The following is a 24,166-nucleotide window of genomic DNA, read 5'->3' on the forward strand; positions in this document are numbered from 1 at the left end:
GGTTGGGTGGGTGGATCGGTGAATGGGGAGTCGCCCTTGTTGCCCAGGTGCGGCATGGGGAGGAACCAGTAGAACGTGGAAGCTAGAAAAAAGAGAAGTAGAGGCTAGACTGGCAGGTACTTTGTGAGCTGTGCCAGGACCCTGGCCTCTGGCCTGCCTGGGACTGTGTGGTCCAGGAAGCAAAGGACAAGAAGGGAAAGCATCAGTACACATTGCCCTTCAGCCAACACAACAGGCCTGTCTGGGCCTCCTAAGGAGGGGAGTGCCCTCTAGGGGTTTAGATGATTTCTGAGTGCTGTTCATCACTGTGCTCAGGCGCTCAGATGCCCACTAAGCTGAATCCATTACCTACTCAGGAGAAAAAAGACAGCCTAAGCAACCCACCTGGCTGCAGCTGTGATTACATTATGCAGAAATTTATTAATGTGGTGTCTTGATTGATCATTATCTTAATACTGAGGATAACAGTAGAGGCTTGATTTTTGCGGCAAATTGCACATACAGGTTGCTTCTTGTTTGAAGTTAAAAGGCCCTTAGCCCGTATACTGTATGATTCTATTTATGTGAACTGTCCACAACAGGCAGATCCATAGAGACAGAGCACAGAGGAGTGGTTGCAGGGGGCTGGGGGAGGAAATGCAAGTACAGGGTTTCTTTTTGAGGTGATGAAAATGTTCTAAAATTAGGTAGTGCTAGTGGTTGCACAACCCTGTGAATATAAAACCACTGAATTGCACTTTAAAGGGTGTGAAATTTATGGCATGCTAATCATATCTCAATAAAGCTGTTATTTACTTAGGAAAAAAAAAAAAAAAGCCCTTAGCATTTCTGCTACAGGTGTCCTGCCAACAGCTCTACCTGAAGCAGCCATTTTGAATTCATGGTGTAGAAATCTCCGTGTTGTGCTTCTCACTTTCTCTTTTGTACTTTTGTTTTTAGTTACTATTATTCCTCCTTCGTTCATTTCCGGTTCTGTTGCACTTAAGAAGTATTTGTTAGGGACTACACACAGTGGATGCAAGGAGAGCTGGTGGTAAGATTCGTACTCAAGTCACCACAGAATAGAATGAGAGGAGCCTTAAGCGACGTATGGTATCTGGCGGCTCCGAGAGAAGCTGTCATTTGAGGTCGGCCCAAGAGGACAGATAGTATGTGCACAGACAGCTGGATGAGGAATATTCCGGAGAGAGCAGGGGTGAACAGTGCAGAGGCAGCAGCATGAGAGCTGGTGTGGAGAACAGAGGAGTGACCAGAGCAAAGGAAAATGAAGAGAAAGACCACAGGGGAGACTTGGGGGAAAGGCCCGTGGACTTGACAGGGTCGTATGCTAGGCTGAGAAGCCGATCGGTTAAGTGAGGGGCAGCTGACGACTTTGGACGCTGGGAGTGCAGTAACTGGGCTGTGGTGTGGGTTGGGAGGAGAGAGTCAGTTGAAGGAGGCCAGGGGAGAACCTGGAAATTGGGAGGGAGGGGGTTTTAGAAGTGAGGGTAAGTGCTGACCTTGGTGCCATAAGCATCTCTTCCGTGTCTATTTCCTCTACCGCTATTCCACATGTTTTCTCCATTTTCTTGCTCTTTATCCAGGCAGTGGGGTAAAGGGTAGAAGGAAGACATGGGAGAAGGGACAGAAAAAGAACAAAAATGGAGAGAAAAGGGGGTAAGGACAAAATAACAATTTGCATCCTTTAGTTGTTTTGTAATTCAGCGTTTCCTTTTCACCGGAAGGAAACCTAGTCTCTCGTGGCAAGTGCAGGGCAGGAAGCCTTATATAATCTCAGGTCATTGGTTTAGGCTGTGCGCCTCCCTATTCCCATCTGTAAAAGGGAAGAATACCTGCCTCTACTGTAGGTAAACCAGAGGGTCTCTATCATATTAAAGAACTTCTAAAAACTGAGACTTAAAGTTAAAAACTTAGACTTAAAAATTATGTAAGACTTACGTAGTTTGTAGACCTAATAAATTTCCTTGGCAGACAAGGGTCCTGACGAGTCCCCCATTTATTACATGAGAGAGGGAGCATAAACACATCTGTCAAAAGATAACCCATGTGAGTTGTATCGTGTTGAACTGTATGAGATTGCCATTTGACTATTTTTGACTTACAAAAAAATGACAGTTGTCCTAAAGTTTCAACCTAATGGTTGCTGGATAGATATCTGATGTGGGCCCAGGTTTTCACCTTTTCTGGTTTCTCAGGAAGTTCCTTCTTTATTAAGGAGCTAATGGTCTTTAACACCTGCTAATTTTAAGTTCAAAGGAAGACTTGTGAAATCAAAGGACACCAAGAGGTGGGGAGGGCTTGCCAAGAGGCTGGTCCAGAAGGGGAAAGGAGCTGGGAGCAAGCCAGCCAGCCCAAACCGGGGCACCTGAATCCTTGGAACTTGAACATATAGTCATTCTGGGTATAGGAGCAAAAATTCAGCATCAGGGGTTTTCTTTGGTAAGTGGGTTACTAGGCAGTCGCGTGCAGTTTTAGACCTTCTGTAACCTACTACAGACAACCTCTGTGAATCACTACAAAAGCACGAGAGAGATCTAAATGTTGAGAAACAGGTCAGATGAAAAAGGGGACACAAGAAGGCATAGGGCAGACTCCACTATGGTTTTCAGCTTGGTGGGATTTCTGACAGCCTCGCAGAGAGCTTGGCACCTAAGTGCACATACGTGTTCAGTAAAGGTCCCTGAAGGATATCCGAAGAGGTATTTTCCAGTTCATCGTATGCTCTCTGGTGTTTGAATTAGAATGATTCCCCGGAACACATCAGTAGGCAAGAATGTGGATCCCAGAAGATGTGGAAGAAAAGGTTAGTTATTCGTGTAGGATATGTTTCCATTGTAATCACATGCAGATACCAGAACCAGGGTGTGGCCTCATGAGGCCCTGGCCCCATTAATCCATAGAGGCTGAAGGGTTGAAGTTGTACAGAGGATCCAGAATAAATGGAAATAATACGTCATCACTGTAGTATCACAGGGATATGATTATCTGCTTACAACTGTAGTAACAAGGCACACAGAAATGAAAGACTGTGGAATAACCTTTGCAGTTCAGCCCTGGAAGTTGATTACCCTATAGGAATACAGATCCACCCACACCGAAGAGGCAAATGTTTATCTGAAACCATAAAAGAGAGATTCCATTGCAGCAAAACCTTAATTACCTAACCCCCTCTTCTCCCAAGTCTCCTGATATAACCGTCACCCCATATGGAAGAAGCCTGAAAGGGCCCACCTCCAGAGGGGTTGTTCACACCTTTCCAGTGGCTTTAATGGTCTTTGGTGCGAATTTTAATTTATATTTGTTTCCCTTTTAGTTCTGCAGTTGATTATAAATGTAACTAAACCTCTGGGCCTGATTATTGAGGTACTTGTGGACTATGAGCATACTGGAATTCGTTACAGGTCCAAAGAACAATAGGAGAACAAAACAATCGCTTAAGCAAGAAGGTGGGGGGGGAAACAAAAACTGAAATTAACAAGTGTGTTAATCGCTCTTCCCTGCTGGGAGCGTCCCCCCTCCCCTGATCCTGACCCCACACTGTACATAAGTACCCACATACTTCCTGTGAGGATGTCTCTTTTTAGGATGCCTTCCTTTTATTCCTATCAACCTGGGAACTTCCTTGGTCATCCTCTCTGCCCTCTGACCCCTCCTTTCATCCCCAGGGGAGCCCTGGGGGGGGAGGGGGGTTGGTGGGGGGGAGCCGGAGGCTAGCTGTTCCTTCCTTTTATTCCATTTGTATTCTAAGGCCCTAGGCTGCTCATTCCCTGCCTAGTTCTTTGTAACAGGCTTCAGCAAGCAGTAGACTTTTTTTTCTCCTCTTATGCTCACCTCATACATATACCCACCTCTTACTTTTCTACTACGTTTAGACTGGTTTCACAGCAGAGTTGAACTTAAGTAAGGGTGAGAGCCAGCAGAGTGGGCTTGCAGTTCATTGAACACCTCATTCATGCATGTTGAGATAAATGGACATGTTGTGGCTTAGAAGATCCCCCAAAATGAGGCTTTCAGCTTTCAAGTAACTGTCACAGGTCCACCTACTAAAGCTCATGCCCGTTGTAAAGAGCTCCTCAGTCTTCCATCAGCATCCGTTTCTCATGTTATGCATAATTACAAATGAATGTGGCTAAAGATGAGGGTACCCCGAGACCCAGTCACACTGACAAAAAGAGACTCAAGAGCTACTAACTTAATAGCAGAAAGAAGGGTCAGAAAGATCTCTGAAAAACACCCAAAGGTCAACAGCAACAAAGCAGGAACACAGGGCCATTTACCACGGGAGCCCCCTTCTGTGTTGGCCCACGCGAGCATCACTGGTTTATGGAATAACACCATAATGTACACACATAAACACGGCCCTGCGTCATCAAGGAAATGCTTGTTATGCTGGTCTGGTTAAGTAAGAAATGACGTAATGCATTTTAGGAATATTTCTGTCAAAATGGTTACAGTTAAAAACACGGGTGTATTTTAAGGAGATGTGCCTCAGTTATTTGGAATGCAAATTATGTTAGCACCCGGTCCCCATCCCCCAGTGACCCCAGATAAGCAAGACAGTGTCGTTTGCCACAGCCACTGCCACTTTGTTTGTGGTCTCCCGACTTCTATGTTGTTGTTTATTCATGGGGTTTTCCTTCCCTTTTTCTTTGGTTTCAGATGCGAGTGTCTCTCTGGCTTATGTGGTTTCCCCGTGTGTGAGGTGGGATCCACCCCTCGCATAGTCTCTCGTGGAGATGGGACACCCGGAAAGTGCTGTGATGTCTTTGAATGTGTTAATGGTACGTGGGGGTGCAGGAGGAGGGAGGGTTCCATTGGCCGCTTCCGCCCTGTGGAAGGCGGGGCATACATTCAGGGACTCCATGCCACTCACTCAGGAGGAAGGTCGGCTTGGGATCTCTCAGAGCAGCACAGGGAGTCAGGAGAAGGGGATCCTCATTCCGTCCATCAGAAAGAGAATTTTGAAAGTGGAAGCACAGATTGTCTGTAGCTGTCACGTTCGGCTGTATTTCGGTAGTACAGAAACGTGAGGAGATCAGGAAAAGGATCGCGGAAGCTGTGACCACACTACCACTGCTGTCAGGAGCTAGTCTGTGTAACCGACGCCACATTGAAGCCACCACAACTTGACACAGAAAAGGCATCGTTCCTCAAGTCGAGTATTTTCCTACGTAGAGAGCACGGCTTTGACCGGTGCTAGGTCATTCTTATTGGCCGCTTTTGATTCGAGCCTTATGGCCCTGAAAAAGGATTCTGCAGTCACAAGATTCCTTCAAATAGAATCCACTTCTCCTTTTCACCTTTCACGACAGGGCTTGGCGTTTGGTGACATGGTGTTTATTGAATTTAGATGCTAGAAAGGGAGGAGAACCTAAGACATGCCCTTCCCTCAGAATTTTTAGAAGGAAAACAAAGAATAAAAGTCAAGCAAGTGAAATGTCAGTCGTGCTAGCACTATTCAGTCAGTGCCTAGACACGAGGAAAATGAAGGCGCATGTGGACAAAAACAACAAAATCGCACTTGCAGAAACCCCCCTGTTAACTGCTGCCTCTAAGAAATCAGAGTTCAGAAGAATGTCTGCCCTCCCTCAAGCCTGCCCTTCCCCATATGAAAAGGTTGTATTAAAATTGAGTCCTTGCGTCCTTTGGTTTTCAGTCCAGTGGCCGCCTGTTGTTTTGTTTGTTTTGCTTTGAGTAGACACTTGGCGTCAGGCTTCGTGGTTGACAGAACGTGGACTGGAGCCATACGACCTCGGTTTGAGAATTGGTTCCCCCAGTTACCGGCTGTGTAACTTTGGGCATCGCTTGGTCTCCGTGGGCCTCAGTTTCCACATCTGTCAAGTGGAGTGAATAACAGTCACTTAAATGAGGTTCCCCTTGTGAAGCACTTGCAATAAATAGTCTTTATTTTGCGTGTTACCTCCCGTTCACACCCACAGACCCGGGTCTGGACGTTCCAAGGGGATAGAGAAGGCGAGATGAGCTTCCTGGCTCACAGACCTCACGAATCCAAGCACAGGTGTAGAAAAAGCTCCATGTGGAGAAAGCAGCCTCTTCTCAGTGCTTCTCCTCACTTCTAGTCGTGTGTGTTAAACACCAGCAAACCGCAAAGCCTCTTCTCTGGTACTGCTACGTATCGTAGGGGACATTTTGCGAGTATTTAACTCTTCTGCCATTTGGCACAAATACTCCTCACCCTGGGCTCCTAGCATCTCAAATGTGCTTCCTTCTAGGACTCCTCACTCAGCCAGTCCTCTCATGTCTGTCTCTCATTCTCCAGCCTGAACCTGCAGAGGGTCTGTCCTTGTGTCTGTGGGTGTCCAGGTTGTCTTGGGGGAGTGAGCGAGCAGATTCGGGTCATATCAGTTCCCTCCAGAGGTGGCTGTTAAATACCAGCCCAGAGAGGGGTTCCTTTGTGGGGACCCTCCATCTTTCACTGCCCTCCCTGGACGTTAATCTTAAGTCACTTGTCCCCTGGAAATACCATTTGCTGTCGTGTCCTCTGGGCCAGGAAGAGGAGTGCCTTTCTTCTTTCCTTGCATCTCAGTTGTAGAGATCCAGCGTCGTGTCTTTCTTATCAGGACATTAAGCTTCCATCTTACCCAGTGTGCTGTGACCAGACGGCTAATGGCCGCCCCCCACCTCAGCGGCCGCGGATGGATCTTTGGGGCCCGCTCTCGTTTATAGCCTCGCTGTTTGTAGAGCTGTCATTCCAGGAATAGGACTTGCCATCTGCCACGAGACAATGCAGAGATGACAAAACACGCTCAGTGTTTGAGGGGGTGACGCTTGCCTGCCACCACAAACCTGGGTGATCTCTGCTTTTTTGTTCATTGTCCTGTTATGGCGTCTCTATTACTGTCTTAGTCGTTCAGTTGTAGATGAGGCTAGAAACCTTAATGCTGGGAAGATTCATAAGCTTACACAATAACATTTAAAAGTCTGTATTTTACCTCTTTTAAGGCGTACATACATACATGCACACACGCAGATACGTGCATGTGTGTGTGTGTGTGTGTGTGTGTGTGTTTGGCCCCACCCCCAGCGCCCTGGGAAAATCTTACTGTTGTCATAAGGCCATCATTAGAGGATATGACATATCAAACACTCCTTGTCACCACTTAGAACAGCAGAGGTCTATTTATATTTATATAAAGCTTTGCTTATCCACAAAGGATTTCAGGCACCTTCATAGCAAGAACAAAAGCCATAACACGAAAATACTAATGAGAAAAGAGAGAACCATAAAGTTGTATGCAAATGCTGAAAGTGAAAACCGAAAAGAAGAAAGCGCCCGCAGGTGTGCAGGCTGTAAGTGTCTGTCTGCTTAATTGCCAGGGTTAAACATTAGCAAGGCTCCCAACTTCCTGGCCGTCAAAGTGGGAAAAAAGGAGATAGAGTTAGATACGCAGGTCTTATTTTTAGAGGAAAGAACCTACTGGAGGGGGCAACTCTCTTCTCACCTGGAAATTTGAAAGGCACTGGCTGATGCAGTAGGTCACGTCCTCAGTCCCGTTCACACCACCAATACAGACACGGGTTTCCTGCGACAGCTCTTCTCAACACAGAGCAAAAGCCACATATTCAAATACAACTCAGCGAAAGCAGTTCTCAGAGATGAGTTCGGCACACAGCTGGAATCTAGATGTCTGGAGCATTGCCTCCCAGATTTTGAGAACCCCCTCCCCCAACAATGTAGGAATAGTTCTAGAAACCCCAGTTGAGGGGACAGTGGGTTGAATGTTACCTAACCCCACGTATGGAAATGGAGACAGCATGTCACCACTCAGTTTCCTAAGCTGCCATCTAGGTGATCCGTGTGTGTGTGTGTTTTAAGATTAAGTATTAAAGTGAAAACACAAGATGGAAAATATTCACAGAGAATTTGCAAACTCCTAAGTTTTGAAAACATCAGCCTGGATGAATAGATGGAGAGAACATTCCTCACAAACATTCTCTTTGATTCGGTTCGGTTTCGGTGGTGGGACTAGACAGTTGCAAACCAGATCGAGACAGTTTGTGACGCCTTCTCTGATGAGAGCCAAAAGTAAGACTTATGAGGTGTTAGGTGAACAAGAGCCCTGTTTAGAAACCAAAGGAACAGGTGGTATGATTGAGCTCCTTTGATGGAAACTTAGAAGTCATCAAGTTCATCACCTGGAACTATGACCCACAGCCAGGCCTGGAGTAATCTCAAGTCTCCTTCAAGAAGCAGCTCTGTGCCTGCTCGGGCCCACAGACAGAAGTTTTATCTTCAGTCAGCTGGAACTGAGCGGTGGCCTCTGCTTCTTTTTGATGAGTGCGTGTTCTCCATTTTGCTGTAATGCACTCCATCGTCTTACACGAGCACCCTCCCCCTCCCCACCTCATGCTTAGAGGAGTTTGGGTTTGAAATCTCAAGCATAGAATATGGAAGGTTGCTCAGATATATGATCAGTTGTATGTGCGTATCTGAATAAAATAGAGTATCTTGGTTTGAGTGTCATAGCCAGTAACTGCCTCTGCCAGCATCAGGCAGTAAACCGTAAAATTGACCAGTCGTGGGAGAGCCATCCCCAGAGTTGGCTTGCTTTTTGTGTAAAATTTGGGTCTAGAAAACTCAGACCTGCAGTCTTTTAGTTGAAAATGAATACACAACATCTATTGAGAACCCACTGTCTGTATACCAGTAATGCTCAGTAATGTTTCTAGAGGTATAATATCTACTTCTACCGTAATTCAGAGAATAAGTATTTCACTTACTAGGCACTTATTGAGCACCCATTGTGTTCCTGGGGCCTTCTCAAGCTGCTCTTCCTTAAGAGTGATGATCCTACCTTTGGCACTCCCTTATGAGGGTGGTTCCCTTTTCCTTATCCTGCTCTGGCACACACACGTCTTCCCCCAATGGAAAAGGGTTTTCTCCCTTCAGTATTGTAGAACCCCATGTACCCTGTCTTTGTGGGCCATCAGTTTGCTGTTGACATATGGAGAGATTTTCAGATGTTTCCTGACGTGTGGTTGTCTCTCTTTTGGCTTCTGCGGTCCACCCACTGGCCTTCCTACATAGCTCACCGCCAGGGAAATGAGACCAGAGGCAAGGTATTAGCCTTTTCCTACTGAGAGATTGAAGGGAAAAAGCAACAGAAGTGTATCTATTTGGACTTTTCTTCCACTTTCACATTTGATATAAAAGTTCTACATTTTAGTCTTCTCTTACTAAAATTATATACCTATCACCATCTGCCAATCACTGTAATTTGGCAGGCAGTAAAGGTTATTAACCAACTATCAGGTTTTGTTGGGTTTTTTTTTTTTCAGGAGTTCTGGACTATATTAAAGAGAAAAGAGAAGATTCCATAACTAAGAAATATAAAATTTAATTGGGCAGACATGAAACAACACACACACAAAAAATCACTGACAAGACACTTTTATGCATCTCTGCATTGAGAACTATAAATTCCATAGTAAATTATTTCTTTGTACTATTTTTCATTTCCACAACCACTTAAATTGTTCCTTACAGAGGTAGTGGTAATCTCCACACGCTTCCGAGGATCACATTTATATCCCCTACAGGTGAGGAAGTAATTGGTCACTGCTCTTCAAAGATCACTGCCATCCTTCTTATTTGTATTTTTTTCTGAAGAGCGTCTATAAATTTCTCTCAGCATCAAATAGGAATTTCATTATGGGACGTGTGTGTGTGTGCGCACGCGCTTGCGCGTGCGGCCGGGGGGGGGGGGGCTGGGGGTGGGGTGTTTATCCTAGAGAACTCATTATGTTTTCTAGGCTGTGTTTTGGGGGACTCCCCGTCTCTCTCGATCCCACCCCCCCTTGTTCTCTGTGCATTAGCTAGTGAACCCTAACTGCCAAATCCTTCATCAACCCCGTCCCCGCCCGCTTAAGCTTCTGCACACCCTACCAAAAATACTGGTTCATCTGGAGCGGCATTATTCATAACCAGACTCTTCCCTCCTCACTTACTTCAAATCTTGCACCAAGATTTGTAGCTTCACGCAGATGGTGGATTTGGCTGATTAATGTAACCAAGTAATTCATATTGATGGGTTTATACTTTTGTCCCTTCATTTTGAATGGGTGCTCAGCATTTTGTTACAGTATTTTACCTCACTGCACAGCATGCAAGTTTGATTTGCAAGAGCGCTCCCATTTTCTACACTTTGGAACTTGTGGTCTCACTGCCCAGTTCCTTCTATTCCCTGCTCAGATTAGTATGTTGGCTGAAAGCATATAGAAGAATTCTGAGCTATAATGAGATGATACTTTGTAACACAATATTAGTTTTCTGGAAAAAGAAATCATATATACAGCCAGCAGTAGGGACTCGGTTCAGACCTGCACTTTTGCTGCCTGTGTAAACACAGATGCACAGCCAGCCTCACACCAGTCAAGTGACTTTAGGCAGGTCACCTAATCTCTTTAAGTTTCATTTTCCTAATCAAAGAAATGGATATTAGCACTTGCTCTGTCTTCTCCACTGCACTATTATAAACTCGAATGAGAAAGTCATTGTCCTTAGGTATAAACCAGGTGCAAATACATTCAAATTAAAATGCGGTGAAAGTCTCTTTAAAAGTTTCAAACATGCAAGGTGACATATCAAATGATGTTGGCTCAGAGGAGCCCATGAATGATGCTTGTATCATAATCTAGCTTTCCCCACCTTATTAAACAGGGTACTTCAGCCTAGGAGAACTTTCTTCAATTTGGGAATATTTTTATGTTGCCAGCTTCATTGAGACACATATCATGCAGTTTACCAAGTTACACAGTTCAGTGGTTTTTAGAATATTCACAGAGTTGTGGAATCATCACGATCAATTTTACTATACTCATTAGTCTCCCCCACCCCGACCCCGCCAAACTTCCCAGCTCATTAGCGGTCACTCCCCATTTGCCCCCAGCACCCCCACACCTAGGCAACAACTAATCCAATTTTTGTCTCCATAGATGTCCCTATTATGGGCATTTCATATAAATAGAATCATATAATATATGGGTTTTTTTTAATGGCTTCCTTTAATTAGTGTAATTTTTTCAAGGTTCATTAATATTATAGCATGTATCAAAACTTCATACATTTTATGGCCAAGAAGTATTTCATTGTATGGATATACCACATTTTGTTTTCTCATAACATCAGTTCATAGACATTTAGGTTGTTTCCAAGAAAGGGAATGGTGTTTTGTTAAAGTCCAGGTACTGTTAAAACTATGGATTATTAACCCAGATAGAAGAAATAATTTAGGAGCGAACACTGAAAGAACACAAGAACATCACCTCCAAAAGACCTTAAGTAAATTGTTTTTGAGGCAGAGCAGAGCCTAATGTGGAGACAAGATCGTTTATTTGACGCAGAGAATTCTTTAGCAAAATACACATAATGTCTTTAAAGCACATATCAGATATGTGAGTTTCATGCTCAGATGGTTACCTTTGTTTGTTTGGAGTAGGGGTAAGTCGGTGTAGATTTTTGTTCAGGAGAATTTCAGTTCCTTGGGGCAAGAAGATAACTGACTTTGTTTAATTGTATTTTGCATTGCCTTACTGTTTTCATTGTACAAATTATATCAATTTGGTAAATTTCTATCAAATTCTAACGTTCTGTCAGAATTTTCTAGAGGCTGATTGAAGAACAAAAGGCACCACCCAGAAATGACTTTGAATATGCCTTGTTTGCTTTAACTCCTTTCAGAAACAAAGCCAGCCTGTGTCTTCAATAACGTGGAATATAACGACGGAGATATGTTTCGAATGGACAACTGTCGGTTCTGTCGATGCCAAGGGGGTGTTTCCATCTGCTTCACTGCCCAGTGTGGTGAGCTGAACTGCGAGAGGTACTATGTGCCCGAAGGAGAGTGCTGCCCAGTGTGTGAGGGTAAGAGAAGGTGCTCATTAAGGTTAATAAGCATATACATGGCTCAGACTTTTAATATCAAAATCAACACAATTCAGTCTCACCCAAAAATAGAAGAAAATTGAAGAAGTTCCCTTTTTGTGACATCATGGCCCATCTTTCAGGACTTTGATCATGTCAGGAGGAGTGCATGAGATGTCTCCCCAAGGGAAGTTATGCCCTGGGTGTAGAAAGTGGGCCACCTCTCTACACAGGTCGACATGAGATTTCCCGGAAGTGCTATCCATTCCCCCCCTCCCTTGATTCCAGAAGTTCCTCAGCAAGATCTGGGGACGTCAGAGTTCACCCCCTGCTTTCCTCAGATTATTCAGCTGGAACAAGCCAGCCCTGATCATTGACCATCTCAGCCAGTCAGCTCAGAGGGGAGCTTGCCCTGTCTCCTTTCCACACCCACAGCCCTGCAGGTCGGGTCAGGACTCTACTCCTTGAAAATGTGTATTTGGTGAGAGAGGGGTTGTGTGGCATGGTGGTGACACCAGCTGAAGCCCAGCCAAGTGTCAGGTATGGCCCTGGGCAGAAGGCTCTCAGGGTCTGCTTTCTCTGTATCCCTTCATCCCTCTAAGAAGTAATAGTTTCATGTTTCTCCAACAGGCTTTACTCTCCCACCTCTGCTATTTGTAAATAGTGAACATTTCAGAATAATGATTCTGAATATCCATTCACTATGGCCCGCACATTTTAAGGTTTAGGAAACTGAAGTTCAAAAAGGTAGAGTCATTTGTCTAAGTTTATGATACCCCCATACCTGATTGTGTCTCTGGTGTGAACACATCACTCTGGCCCAAGGTGACGTGGGCCTTCTTGTCTGGACTGACGGGGTCACAGACCCTCAGTCTGGAATCAGACGTTTCCGTCTTGCGTCTAAAGTCCACCCTGCCTTTGGGGTGCCTGGGTGGCTCAGTCGGTTGAGTGTCCAACTTCAGTTCGGGCATGATCTCATGGTTCATGAGTTCGAGCCCCACGTCGAGCTCTGTGCTGGCAGCTCAGAGCCTGGAGCCTGCTTCAGATTCTGTGTCTCCCTCTCTCCTGCCCCTCCCCCGCTGTGCACCCTATCTCTCTCTCTCTCTCAAAAATAAAAAATAAACGTTAAAAAAAAAAACAACTTAAAGTCCACCCTGCCTTTATCTGTGCACAGGAAAAAGAGGACAGAATGCCACGCCACATTCTGTACCTTTTTCTGTCTTCCTACGGTCCTGTTCAGTGTCTGAGCTATACTTACCACATAATATTGGAGATCTGAAAATGTTTAAAGTATACAAACTACATTCCTAACATTGAACAATTGTTTATACCAGGGAAATTCTTTCCCGTCTTAGCAATTATTTTAGCCGACATAAGAGAAAGGTGGTTCACTTTTTAGAAGTGTCGTTGTGGATTAATTTTTTTAAAAAGTCACGTCAAACCTTTATCCTTCCCAAATGATTTGTTCCCTAGCTGGCCCCAGTTTGTAATAGTTTCTCAAACTACATAGCAGTTGGTGGTGTAAAAACACAGATAGGAACCTCTGTGTAATAATCATAATGAGAGGTCTGGGCACAGATCCGGTTATGTCTCACTTCCTGGAATTCAGATCCAGGCTCAGAGTAGAAATGAAGTATGCAGTGTAATATTTTTTATGAAGAAATTTATAAAGTCTTATCTAGCTCAGGTCTCTTGGCTGCTTCCCTTTCTGGCAGGCTGACTTTCTAAAGCTGTGACTGCATGATTTTAACTTTTGGCGTTCTGACTTTCTTATAACGCCCTGTTACCTCTTTAGACTAAAGAGGACCAAACTCATGAGTGCCTGGTCTTTCCTCCCCACTCAGCAGCCCTTACTTTTTGAAGCCAGGTTTTACGTGTTTCTGAAAAAGAAGATTGAGTGGTTTATCTGGTTGCTCTCATTATGATAGTAGTTGGGGATTTTGTGTGCAGTGTTTATGTCCTGGTCAGTAACCTCAGAAGACATTTTTTAGTTTTTAACAGTAGCCTTGGCTACTTTTGTTCCCCATCCTCGGCTGCTGCTTGGCCACCCAGCTCACGGGGAGAAAAATAGCCTAAGTTCATAGCCTTTCCTCCAGGGCACAAACAGCCACCCACTGTATGTCTAAACCAGCCTCATCTCAAACAAGGCCACAGCAAATTCCTGCTGTCCTCCTCACTGTTGTCCACGTGGACCTCCAGGCACCCCGAGATAGACTTCAGTCCATCTTAGAAGTCACGGCATCACTCTGAGTTGGACGGGGGCATTATTTCCCCCACTCTACAGGTGATGAAATTGAAGTATGATTAAACATTAAAGCTGACAACTCAGAAGACCTTGTCAGAGCCTAAAATGGACCTATGTTTTGCAGTCACCAACCCCCAGCTCTGCCCACCGAGTTTTGGAACTTTATGTAGTGGTAACACCTGCACGTTGGTTTTTACACCACAGATCCCCTGCCCTGTCTGCAGTGTCAGGATGGGTGGACATGAACTCAGTATGACAGCTGCTTTTGCATGTCCCCCCTGGAGACCCCTTATGCAGCCCGAGCTTCTGCCGATCACAGCTGGAAAAGAACTGCTGATGACTAGCACCTGGGAAAAATGTCTCCAGGTGCAGGCAGGGATAAGATTTAGAATGCCCTCCATCTCACTCTGAGCTCACATTTTGATTTAGATCCAGTGTATCCTTTTAATAATCCTGCCGGCTGCTACGCCAGCGGTCAGATCCGCGCTCACGGAGACCGGTGGCGGGAAGACGACTGCACGTTCTGCCAGTGCATCAATGGGGAGCCCCACTGCGTGGCGACAGCCTGCGGGCAGAGCTGCATGAACCCCGTCAAAGTGCCCGGCGAGTGTTGCCCTGTGTGCGAAGGTAAGCCTTGTTGATTCTGAGTCCCTGGCGGATGCCTCCAGTTGGGTCAGCTTCTGCCAGTATGTTCTTGTTTGTTTTTTATTTCCTCGGGCGTCATGTCTACTTCATGCTGTTACCAGTTGCAGATGAATTGGTTTTTTTTCCCCCTACGGGCCCAAACTAATCAGTTGGGGGCAAGTGTTGCAAACTTGCAATGAGAATGGCCTGGTCTCTCTTTTTTTACTGCTGCAAATATGCTTATCTCGATTCTTTACAATATAAGAATATATACATTTCAGTTCAGTTCACTTCAAGCCTAATTAGCCATCCAAAGGTCAACGCAATAAAACAGAATGGGAGATAAGACCCGTGACTCAAGCATAGTGTGTTTGAGTTATGATGCTTCCATGAGCCCAGGAGTCCTGATGGCTAGAAGGAAAGCCTGGAACCGTCAAAGGCAACTTGCATTCCTCACTGCCTTCCTTCTGAGCATCCATTCTGCTTCTAGTATCCTGAGGCTTTGACTTTGGTCTTGGCTGCCTGCATTCACTCTTCCTGTTTAATGGAGAGGAGCCCGAGGCATTCTGGGACGGTCTTTCCCCAAACCCTATTCCAGTCCATTTCCCCCGTCCTGGGAAGGTTCTCTGCACCCTTAAGGTAGCTTTAATCCTCTGTCTGTGTCTGTTAGTACAGACAAGAGAGCGAATATTTATACTGACAGATCCAATAGAGAGAATCCATCATTAAGAAGCACATTTGCATAGTAAAATGAACTAAAGTGGATCATGTTGAAGATGGATCCTTCTAGAATTTTTTAAAACAGCTATTAAGGAACTGACAGGTCTTTTCAGAAATTCAGTTAAGTTGACTAAGTCCTGTATCAAGAAGTCTTTTGCTTCTACCCAGATTGTAAGAAACTCAGACTTCAGAGTTTTCCTGACCAGCTTTATTAACCTCTGAGGGCTTAGAATTATAAAGAACTTAAAAATCATACAAATTTTTAAGGGGAGGACTCTGGGTCTATTGACATCACCAGTTCCCTCACCATTATTCTGCTCAGAATGCAGCTGCCACACTCCAAAAGTTTATAGCTTCCAGATGACCAGTTTTGTGGAAATCACCCACCCCTCACACATACACTCCTCCCATCCCCTGAAGGCAGTGTTTCAGCACCGGAAAAAGGAGTGGACGGAAATACGTGTGATGGTATATGGTTTGGCTTTGTGAGAAAAGGCACCTGGCTGAAACAGAGGTGGGAAGATCTTTCCCTGAGAATTTGGGACAGTCCGCTGTTGACTTGAAATCCTTAAGTACATATATGTGCATTGTAACATTGAGAGAAATTTAAAGCCTAAATATATTAACAAACACTAATCCTTTAACTTCGTGAGTCCTGAATTATAAATTGAAAATAAGACTAAAAATCTTCTTAAACAAACAACAACAAAAAAAATAGGGTCTTTCGTCTAAAAGGAAATGAAGGGAAGACAGACCCTTTTGCATTCATTAGCATACCTACCATAGTGACAGACAAGGGAAACTGTTAGTGACTGGGAATATCTGTGTGTGTGTGAAAAGGACTGATTTATTTGTACAGCATGTAGATGTTTGGAGAGGGAATGAATGTTAGAGTTTGGTCTCACATCTCTGTGGAGGTGTGATCTAACCTTCCACTGTTTGAGAAAAGAGTGATAGTTTTGGTCAGCTGTTAATTCCAAAAAATTTACTAAGAACTTCTGATTGTCCAAATGCGGCACTGGACACAAAGATAAATGAGAGACAACTCCTCGTTAAGGTCAAAGAAAATATTTTAGACTGTTTTATACAAAACCAGGAGAAAAGGCATGCCCGTATTTAGGTACTGTGCGGTTAAGTACCTGATGTCGTCTAATGCACACGCAACACTGTGCTGAAGGCCACATCATCCTGTTTTAAAGATGAAGAAATTAAGGTTGAGTGAGATTTCGGTAATTCCCTCCAAGGTCAGTTGCCGTTATATAGCAGTGATGGGATACACAGCAGTCCTGTCAGATGCGGCTACGTTCCATCATTTTTCCCACGCCCCCAGATGTCGTCTGTTTACTCACGCCCCTATTGCCACTTTTCTTATTCGTCTCTCTTCATCTCTGGCTCTTGGCCCGATGTCAGGGGGAGTGGGGTGACAGAGGAGGAGGTCATTTGTGGTTTGAAATCTACTCCGGGTGTTTCTGGACCTACCCACCTACCCCCCTCCTACCCCACCCTTTCCCACCTGCCCCCCTCCCCTGCCCTGGTTTGAGGAGCTCGGGCAGGGGTGGGGGGCAGGAGAAGGATGCCTTTGACAGTTACAACAGATTTCCTTCCCAAGTCTCATGTCCAGACAGTCTCCTTCCCAGAACTCAGCACCTTGATTTCAAGCTCTAAGCTTTGCTGCCCTCAATTCCTTGGTTTCTCCTTACAGCACTTTTCTCTCTGCATCCAGCCTTCACCATGCTCCATTTTCTAGTCCTCAGAGAACTTGACTGGTTATGTTGAGTTTCTTGTTTTTAACTTAAGTAGTGAGTTTCATATAAGATTATGCTTGCTGTCCAGTGACTTTCCTTTTAAGGTGTAGTAGGAAGACAGACAGATTCTTTTTGTTATGGGATCAAAAGAGAGCATGCAACTTTAAGACTGAGTACCAGAAGGTTACATATTAATAATAATAAACTTATAAAATAATATAAGGCAAATGAAACTTATTGCTTAGTTTATAGGACCTGAGAAAGTCTCCGGAACTATTTGAAAACAATTTTTTTCAGCAGCATATTTAAACAGAATTTCAAGTGATCTCAGAATAGCGAAAAGATTAGATGAAATAAGAAAAAGGGAAGGTGTTAATGTGTAATAATCAGCCACGATTACTTGGAGAAACCAGGAACACTGGTATTTATGCAGTTTGTACACAGTAAATTCCTCTGTGCACAATTGCATAACAAATGTTGGCCCTCACCCTATTAGCTACAGTCCCAGGGTACTCAGAGCCTGAAATTAGATGAAAGAGCCCACACAGAGATTGTGGTTTGAGATTCTTTCTAAATAGATTACTAGACTACCACATATGGTATTAGGTATTAGGACCTACAGCTGGGACAAACATTGTTGTGACTAGAGATCTGTACGTTCCAAGTGACAATGCCATGCGCTTGGTTACTCCTGGAGGACAGGGGAACTAGGGCCCTTCAAGACTAGGCTGTTACTTGATAGCTAACTCAATTCACAAGTACCTAAGTGCTTTTTAAATTGGCACTTAAGTACTCTCGTGATTGAGTCTTACCAAGTTATTGTCAACACCCAATTCAGGTATACAGATAAGCCATCCCATTGTGTGAGTCTGTAACTGACTGTATTCTCAGGTTTTGCTCTACTGGCTTTTCTCCTCCTTTCCTCTTATTCTTCAATCACATGATTTTAGTTTTCTCGCCCTTGTTAAAGAGCTAGGATAGAAGAGAATGGAATAGCGTACGACGTTTGCAATGCAATTTAAGCGTACAGATGGAAGATGTGTCCTTATCTCCTTAAAAACTGAAAACAGAAAAGGTGGCAGAGTGAGGGCTTCCTCGGCATCTGGCACCGTTTGTGTCCTCTCATTTATAGCCCTTAATGACAGTGGCTAACATTTCTTGCACGCCGACAAAGACAGCCTGTTTTAAGGGCATCAGCTCCTTTGATTCTCACAACTTCCCTCTGCTAGCCCCATCCTAATCATCACGGGACCCATAGTTAGAGGTCATGTGACTCGCCCAAGGTCGTAGAGCTCGAAACTGGCCGGCCAGTGTGTTCCCAGAGCCCTGGCTCTGGACCGCTCAGGAGTGCTGCCTCTGAGACCGCACATGGTGCTCCAGGTCCACGAGTAGCCTGAAAGAGGCTACTCCCCAACGAGCCGGGAATTTATCATATTTTGTAAATCCAAAAGACAGCACCTGACACGTAAGTAGGTGCTCAGAAATTGTTAATGAATAAATGATGAGCGAGTGAGGCAGGGAGGGAGCAAGAGCCTGGAGTAGGAAATCAAGCAAACTCCTCTTACAGACCTCCTCCTGAGCTAAGGAAGGAGGAGGACTGTGGGCAGACCCTGGTAGAGGTTTCTGTAACCAGAGCCTCACATGCTGACCCCGAGCAGATGAAGAAAGAGCAATGTTAGAATGCTTATATTTGAGGGGCACCTGGGGGGCTCCGACTCTTGGCTCCAGCGCAGCTGGTGATCTCATGGTTCATGAGACCAAGCCCTGAATCCGGCTCTGCGCTGAGCACAGAGCCCGCTTGGGATTTTGTCTCCCTCTCCCTCTCGCTCTCTGCCCCTCCCCCGCATGCTCTCTACCTGTCTCTCAAAATAAATAAACTTAAAAAAAAAAAGAATGCCTATGTTTGAAAATACACTTTGAGAGTAGGAAGCAAGAGTGTTAGATGGAGTGTGTTTGGCACACGATGGGCCCAGATGTCTACAGGCGAGCTGGACCCATTAGCTTCAAGTTGACCACGCGTCCTCCTGATGAGCACGGAGCTCTCGACTCCCTCCCAGGGCAGCCACAGGGCTCTTTCATCACTGGTTTGTAAACTGTGGTTTATTCCCTCTTCAGTTTAGCCCCTGTGTCCAGAGTCCCACAAGGCTAATGCTCACTGGCAAGTTGAATGTACTGCTTTTAAGACCTGCCTTGTTATTTCACTACGTTTTTTTTTAACATCGCAATTCAATATTGAAAGTACTTCAACTTTTTCCCAGTAATATCAGATATAAGTGGTGCCTATGCTGATTCTTAATGTCAGAGGGACCCTAAGGACACAGTACCATTTTCTGTTTAAAAAAAAAAAAAAAATCTGTTTTATATTTAAAGGTAAGATAGGTGTTGAGGAGGGAAATATTGGCTACAAGGTATATATGACATGCACTTGATGACCCAATAAGAAAAATGCAAGAAATGTGAACAGGTATGAATGAGGCCAGCCTGACTGCCCCACCTGATGCAAGAGATAAGAATTTCACTGTTACTTCGAAGTCTTGATGTGGGGCCCAGTCTGCTGTCTCATCTTGGGCTATGGCTGGACCCCACCCAGGTGGCCTCTGTGACCTGAGTGTCCTTCAGGCCCCATGTACACAGTCTCCTGCTGGGAGGATTTGTTGGCTTTGATGACCTGGGGGATTTCAGAGCCAACACCCAGAGTATCACTTATCAAAAATCAGGAACAGCATAGGTAATATTTCATAAGGTAATATTCAACATTATGGCTTAGGTTGCCAGTAAATACATTTCATCCTTGTGGTTGGGCAAATGGCTAGTTTCTTTCTACTGTTTCTGTTTCTCTGAAACAAGAGCAAATCTGTTTCCTCTCTCAGGATATCAAAGAGTTATTTCTAGCTTATCAAAGCTAGATAATGGGTACATAAGGGTCTGTCCTGTTACTCTGTCTACTTCAAGACTAACAGAAAAAAATCTTTTCCATAATAAAAACTTAAAATGAGTGCTGTTTGCAGAGTTATTATGTGAAACTGAGCTGAGTTTCAGCCAGGCCTAATAATTCTGCTTACCTGGAGTAAGCCAGCTCTTCTAGTGGAAGAATAAGAGATTCCTTTGCATTGATTCTTCCTAATTCTCTGAACTTGGGATAACATGTGATTGAGCCAAACAGTCAACTATCTTTCTCCCTGGTACCTGGCTGTCTTAGATCTCTTACTTGGGTAATCCTGATCCTACTTGAGACAGTGTTGAAGAGCATTAGGCTTCTCTTGACCTGTGTGGATGGAGTAAGCCACTGCAACGTCAGCTCACCCACCAGAATGCCTGCTGTGTTCCTCTCTAAAGGGCTGGAGGTCAGTGAGCTAGCAGACATAACGGCCTCCTCGTCAATCCTAATTGTATAGGAGCACTATATTCTTTCCCATAAATGCTGATGGTGTCTTTTGAATCAAGCCACCCTTCAAATGAAATTTCTACTGGGCTGCCAGAAAAGTCTGTACCAGGCACGTATCTGGGTGGGAATTCCTTAAAACGAGAAAAAATGTTTCCAGCCCTGCCCATAAAACTTCTTCACTGAATAGTATCTCAGATGATTAAGCTACTGCTTCTGTGGCATGGAATCAAACATAGTTTGGCTGACCCAAGAGGCAGCGAAGTCAAAGATGCCACAGGGTCACATGATATTAACATTCTGATACATCAAACAAGGATCAAAACTCAGTTTATGGGTGGTATTGCTTCAGTGCCATATACGATGCTATTATTAGTAGGCCGAGAATAATAAGATACTCATAATATCTCAAAGACCGTTAGGCATGCTCTTCCATCCTTTAACTCTTAAGTGTCCTGGAAACTAGTTCCATAAATGGAAATTAAAACATAGCACAGTCTGGGTTGTTGGGGGTTTTTTTTGTGGTTGTTTTTTGTTGTTGTTGTTGTTGTTTTTTTTTGTTTTTTTTTTTTTGTTTGTTTGTTTTTTTTAATCAACCAAATAAGGTCGTATGTTGGGTAACAGACGCAGGGAACATGACTGTGTGTTGACCTAGGTAGGTATTTAACCTAAACCATCAGAAATTTTTCCTGGATGAATTTCATAGTGTTGTGATTTTTTTCTCTGGTAATTTAAAATAGCTTTAGGTATTTCAAATAACATTAGAATGTTATTGTTCGGAGCTGATTGTGAAATGCGTGATTAGAAAAACCTCTGCCTCTGATTTTACAGCTTTTTCAGCAGTCGTAGCTATGAAGCGTTTTCCTGTTGAAGCTCCCTGCCAGGGGCTGTTCTTCACGTCTTCTGCTCTCCGCTTCCCATACCTAAAAGGGCATTATTGCTGGGTGTCTCATCCTTTTCCTGCGTAGATAATAATTGAATCTAATAGTTCAGACTTGGGCCTGCTAATTTTCATCTAATCAACAGAGGCAGGAAAACATAGTCTGGAATGCTAACTATGTGAATGAAAAATATTTAGTCATTCTTGAAATGATAGGAATGTTTTTCCAACAAGCTTAAATAAACACAATCTCTACTGAGACTGTGTTAAACTTTTTTTGGATAAGAGACAACTCTTAGGCAACCAAACAGAAGTTAATGAAGGTTATTAAGAAACATGCCCTTCAGAAAAGGCTCATGGACTTTAAAAAGAAAGATCCCATTTTCTTTATGGTACACAGCCATTGACCCTGATGTAGCAGAATTGGTTTTCTTTTAGCTTTTTATCACTTGATAGAATTCACCATGTTAAGTAATAATCACATTGTCTAGCTTTTTGGAGATTTTCTGCTGCACTTAACTGTTTACCTCCTTTCTAGGGAATGGATTGGTCTCAACACGCCTGGTTTGTTTGTTTTTTAACGTTTATTCATTTTTGAGAGACAGAGACAGAGCGTGAGTGGGGGAGAGGCAAAGGGAGGGGGAACACAGAATCCGAAGCAGGCTCCGGGCTCCGAGTTGTCAACACAGAGCCCGATGTGGGGCTCGAACCTACAAACAGTGAGATCATGACCTGAGCTGAAGTTGGACCCCTAACTGCGCCACCCAGGCGCCCCCTCGACACACCTGTTTTAAAGCACCTGACAGCACTTTTCATGTGAAAGCTTGTTTGTTAAGACCAATACAAGGTCCAAGGATAGAGTAGTGAGCTTCTTTTTCAATGTAGCAAAATGTACACATCCGAGTGAAGTATTTTTCCTTTCAGAATAGTTCTGTGGGAAAACTGTACAGTTCCTGCAGAAATATAGTCACTCAGAATATTTTTGGTACTCCTCTGTTGAAACTGGCATTGGGGCTTGCAGCACAGGCTTTTGAACGTCTTTAGCTTCACAGACCCCTGACTTCAAAGGTTTATCAGACTCTAGGAAATAGTCAGAGTCTTTCACGTCTAAGTCTGGTGAGAAAAAGTGGATGATCTACCTGGGTAAAATCATTCAGAGGAAGCAAAAAGTGACAGTAAAATAAAGGCACTTTGTCTTCTATGACATAGTAATTTGCTCTGAAAGCAACTCCGAAGAGGTTTCAAATAGAATTTTAACATGAATAGCATTTCAGCACAAGCATATAGCCTCTGAAAGTGAGGGCTTTTAGCAATAACACTTATTTGTAAGTATAACTCCTGGTGTGTTTATTAAAAAAAAAAAAAAATCAATTCACTTACTACATAGTATTTTTATGACTTCTAGGGGCTAGAAGCATTTATTTAAATGGTCGTATATCACGTTTTTCTGAAGTTACAGGTGCTCCATTCAAACATATTTTCAAATAAATTAGACTAAAATAGTTTCCCTATAGAAATAACTCTTTTAAAAGAGGTAGTGATTCCTACACGATTTAATATGCTAACTCTCTAACTCCACTTGTGATTGGGCCATTTTAAACTGTGTCACTGTATGGTCTCAAGTTTAACTTACAAGAACAAAACGATTTCACATTGTTTAATACATGAGGGTTAGCTGTAGAGATGGTGAGTTACCCGGTGAATTAATTGTTCTAGAGGCCCTATTTAGAAGTATTCGCTGTGCTGTGTCTGTCTGATTGTTGAAGATAAAATGTCACTCAAGTGTATAAAATGCTGCGGTATTATTGTAAAAAGAAAAAACCCTGCAGGAGTGAAAATGTCTACTAAAAAATTAAAGAATGTCCTCTGGCCATTTGTGGATCTTCCAGGAGAGGTGGCTGCTGAGAGGGCAGGGGTCCAGACCACACCCACATGTTTTCATTTCACCCCCCAGGTACTCCCCATATCCGTCAGCGTGCAGACTGGGAAATCTGTTACCAGGGGACCCAGCACTGCCACATTTCGGTCCAGGGGTCCTACCGTCAGTTGGATCTAAATTCCATTGGCGATAAGCCATAGTGAATGTGGAGTACTTTTTTGAAATTTGGCAGAAATGGGGGATGGTGATGCCTTGTCATGTCACACAGTTTGTTTTTTTTTTTAATTTGAGTTGAATTATTAGCAGTTAGACCAAATTTTTACCTACCGTTTCTAGCTGCAGAATGAATACCTATTTACACATAAAATTTACACGATACAATTTTAGCTTCACGCCTGAGAGCCTAGCTGGATTCATCATGTCTTTTTGAAACGGAAGCCAGTTCATGCACGTGCAGACCACTAGAGACCCCAGCACTTAGCTGGTCACCAGTCGAAAATAAGAGTCAGTACAAAGCTCCAGCTCTTATTTTGCATCACCGCTGTGAAACACAACCAAGAATCCCCACGAAACTTCTCACACCAACAAGTACTTGGTCCCTGGGTTTGACTTTTCGCCTTGGCTGCTAGGGCACACTGAGAGCCGAGTCTGTGAGCCACGTGACTCTTCAACCAGGCAGGACCTCGCAGCATGCTCTCTGGGTGCTGACCTCATCCCTGGCTGCAGGAAATTCTTTTCTGCGTAAAATTTACCTTGGCCCTCCATTCCTCACTTTAAAAACGTATACATGCTTGATATAACTTGAGG

At 44.0% G+C, this 24,166-nt stretch overlaps 1 protein-coding gene across 5 annotated transcripts in view; it reads left to right on the forward strand.

Moving 5' to 3' along the window:
- Positions 1 to 24,166, forward strand: part of CRIM1 (cysteine rich transmembrane BMP regulator 1) — a 189,182-nt gene that overhangs the window by 104,712 nt on the left and 60,304 nt on the right. For 4 of the 5 annotated variants that reach the window (XM_058683020.1, XM_058683022.1, XM_058683024.1 and 1 more), the window contains 3 exons: positions 4,660 to 4,781; positions 11,702 to 11,884; positions 14,559 to 14,756. In XM_058683020.1, the coding sequence (XP_058539003.1) occupies positions 4,660 to 4,781; positions 11,702 to 11,884; positions 14,559 to 14,756 (503 nt within the window). The remainder of the gene's footprint in view (positions 1 to 4,659; positions 4,782 to 11,701; positions 11,885 to 14,558; positions 14,757 to 24,166) is intronic. The other variant, XM_058683025.1, reaches the window with a different exon arrangement.

This window comes from Neofelis nebulosa, chromosome 9 (assembly GCF_028018385.1).
Source record: "Neofelis nebulosa isolate mNeoNeb1 chromosome 9, mNeoNeb1.pri, whole genome shotgun sequence".
NCBI lineage: Eukaryota > Metazoa > Chordata > Mammalia > Carnivora > Felidae > Neofelis > Neofelis nebulosa.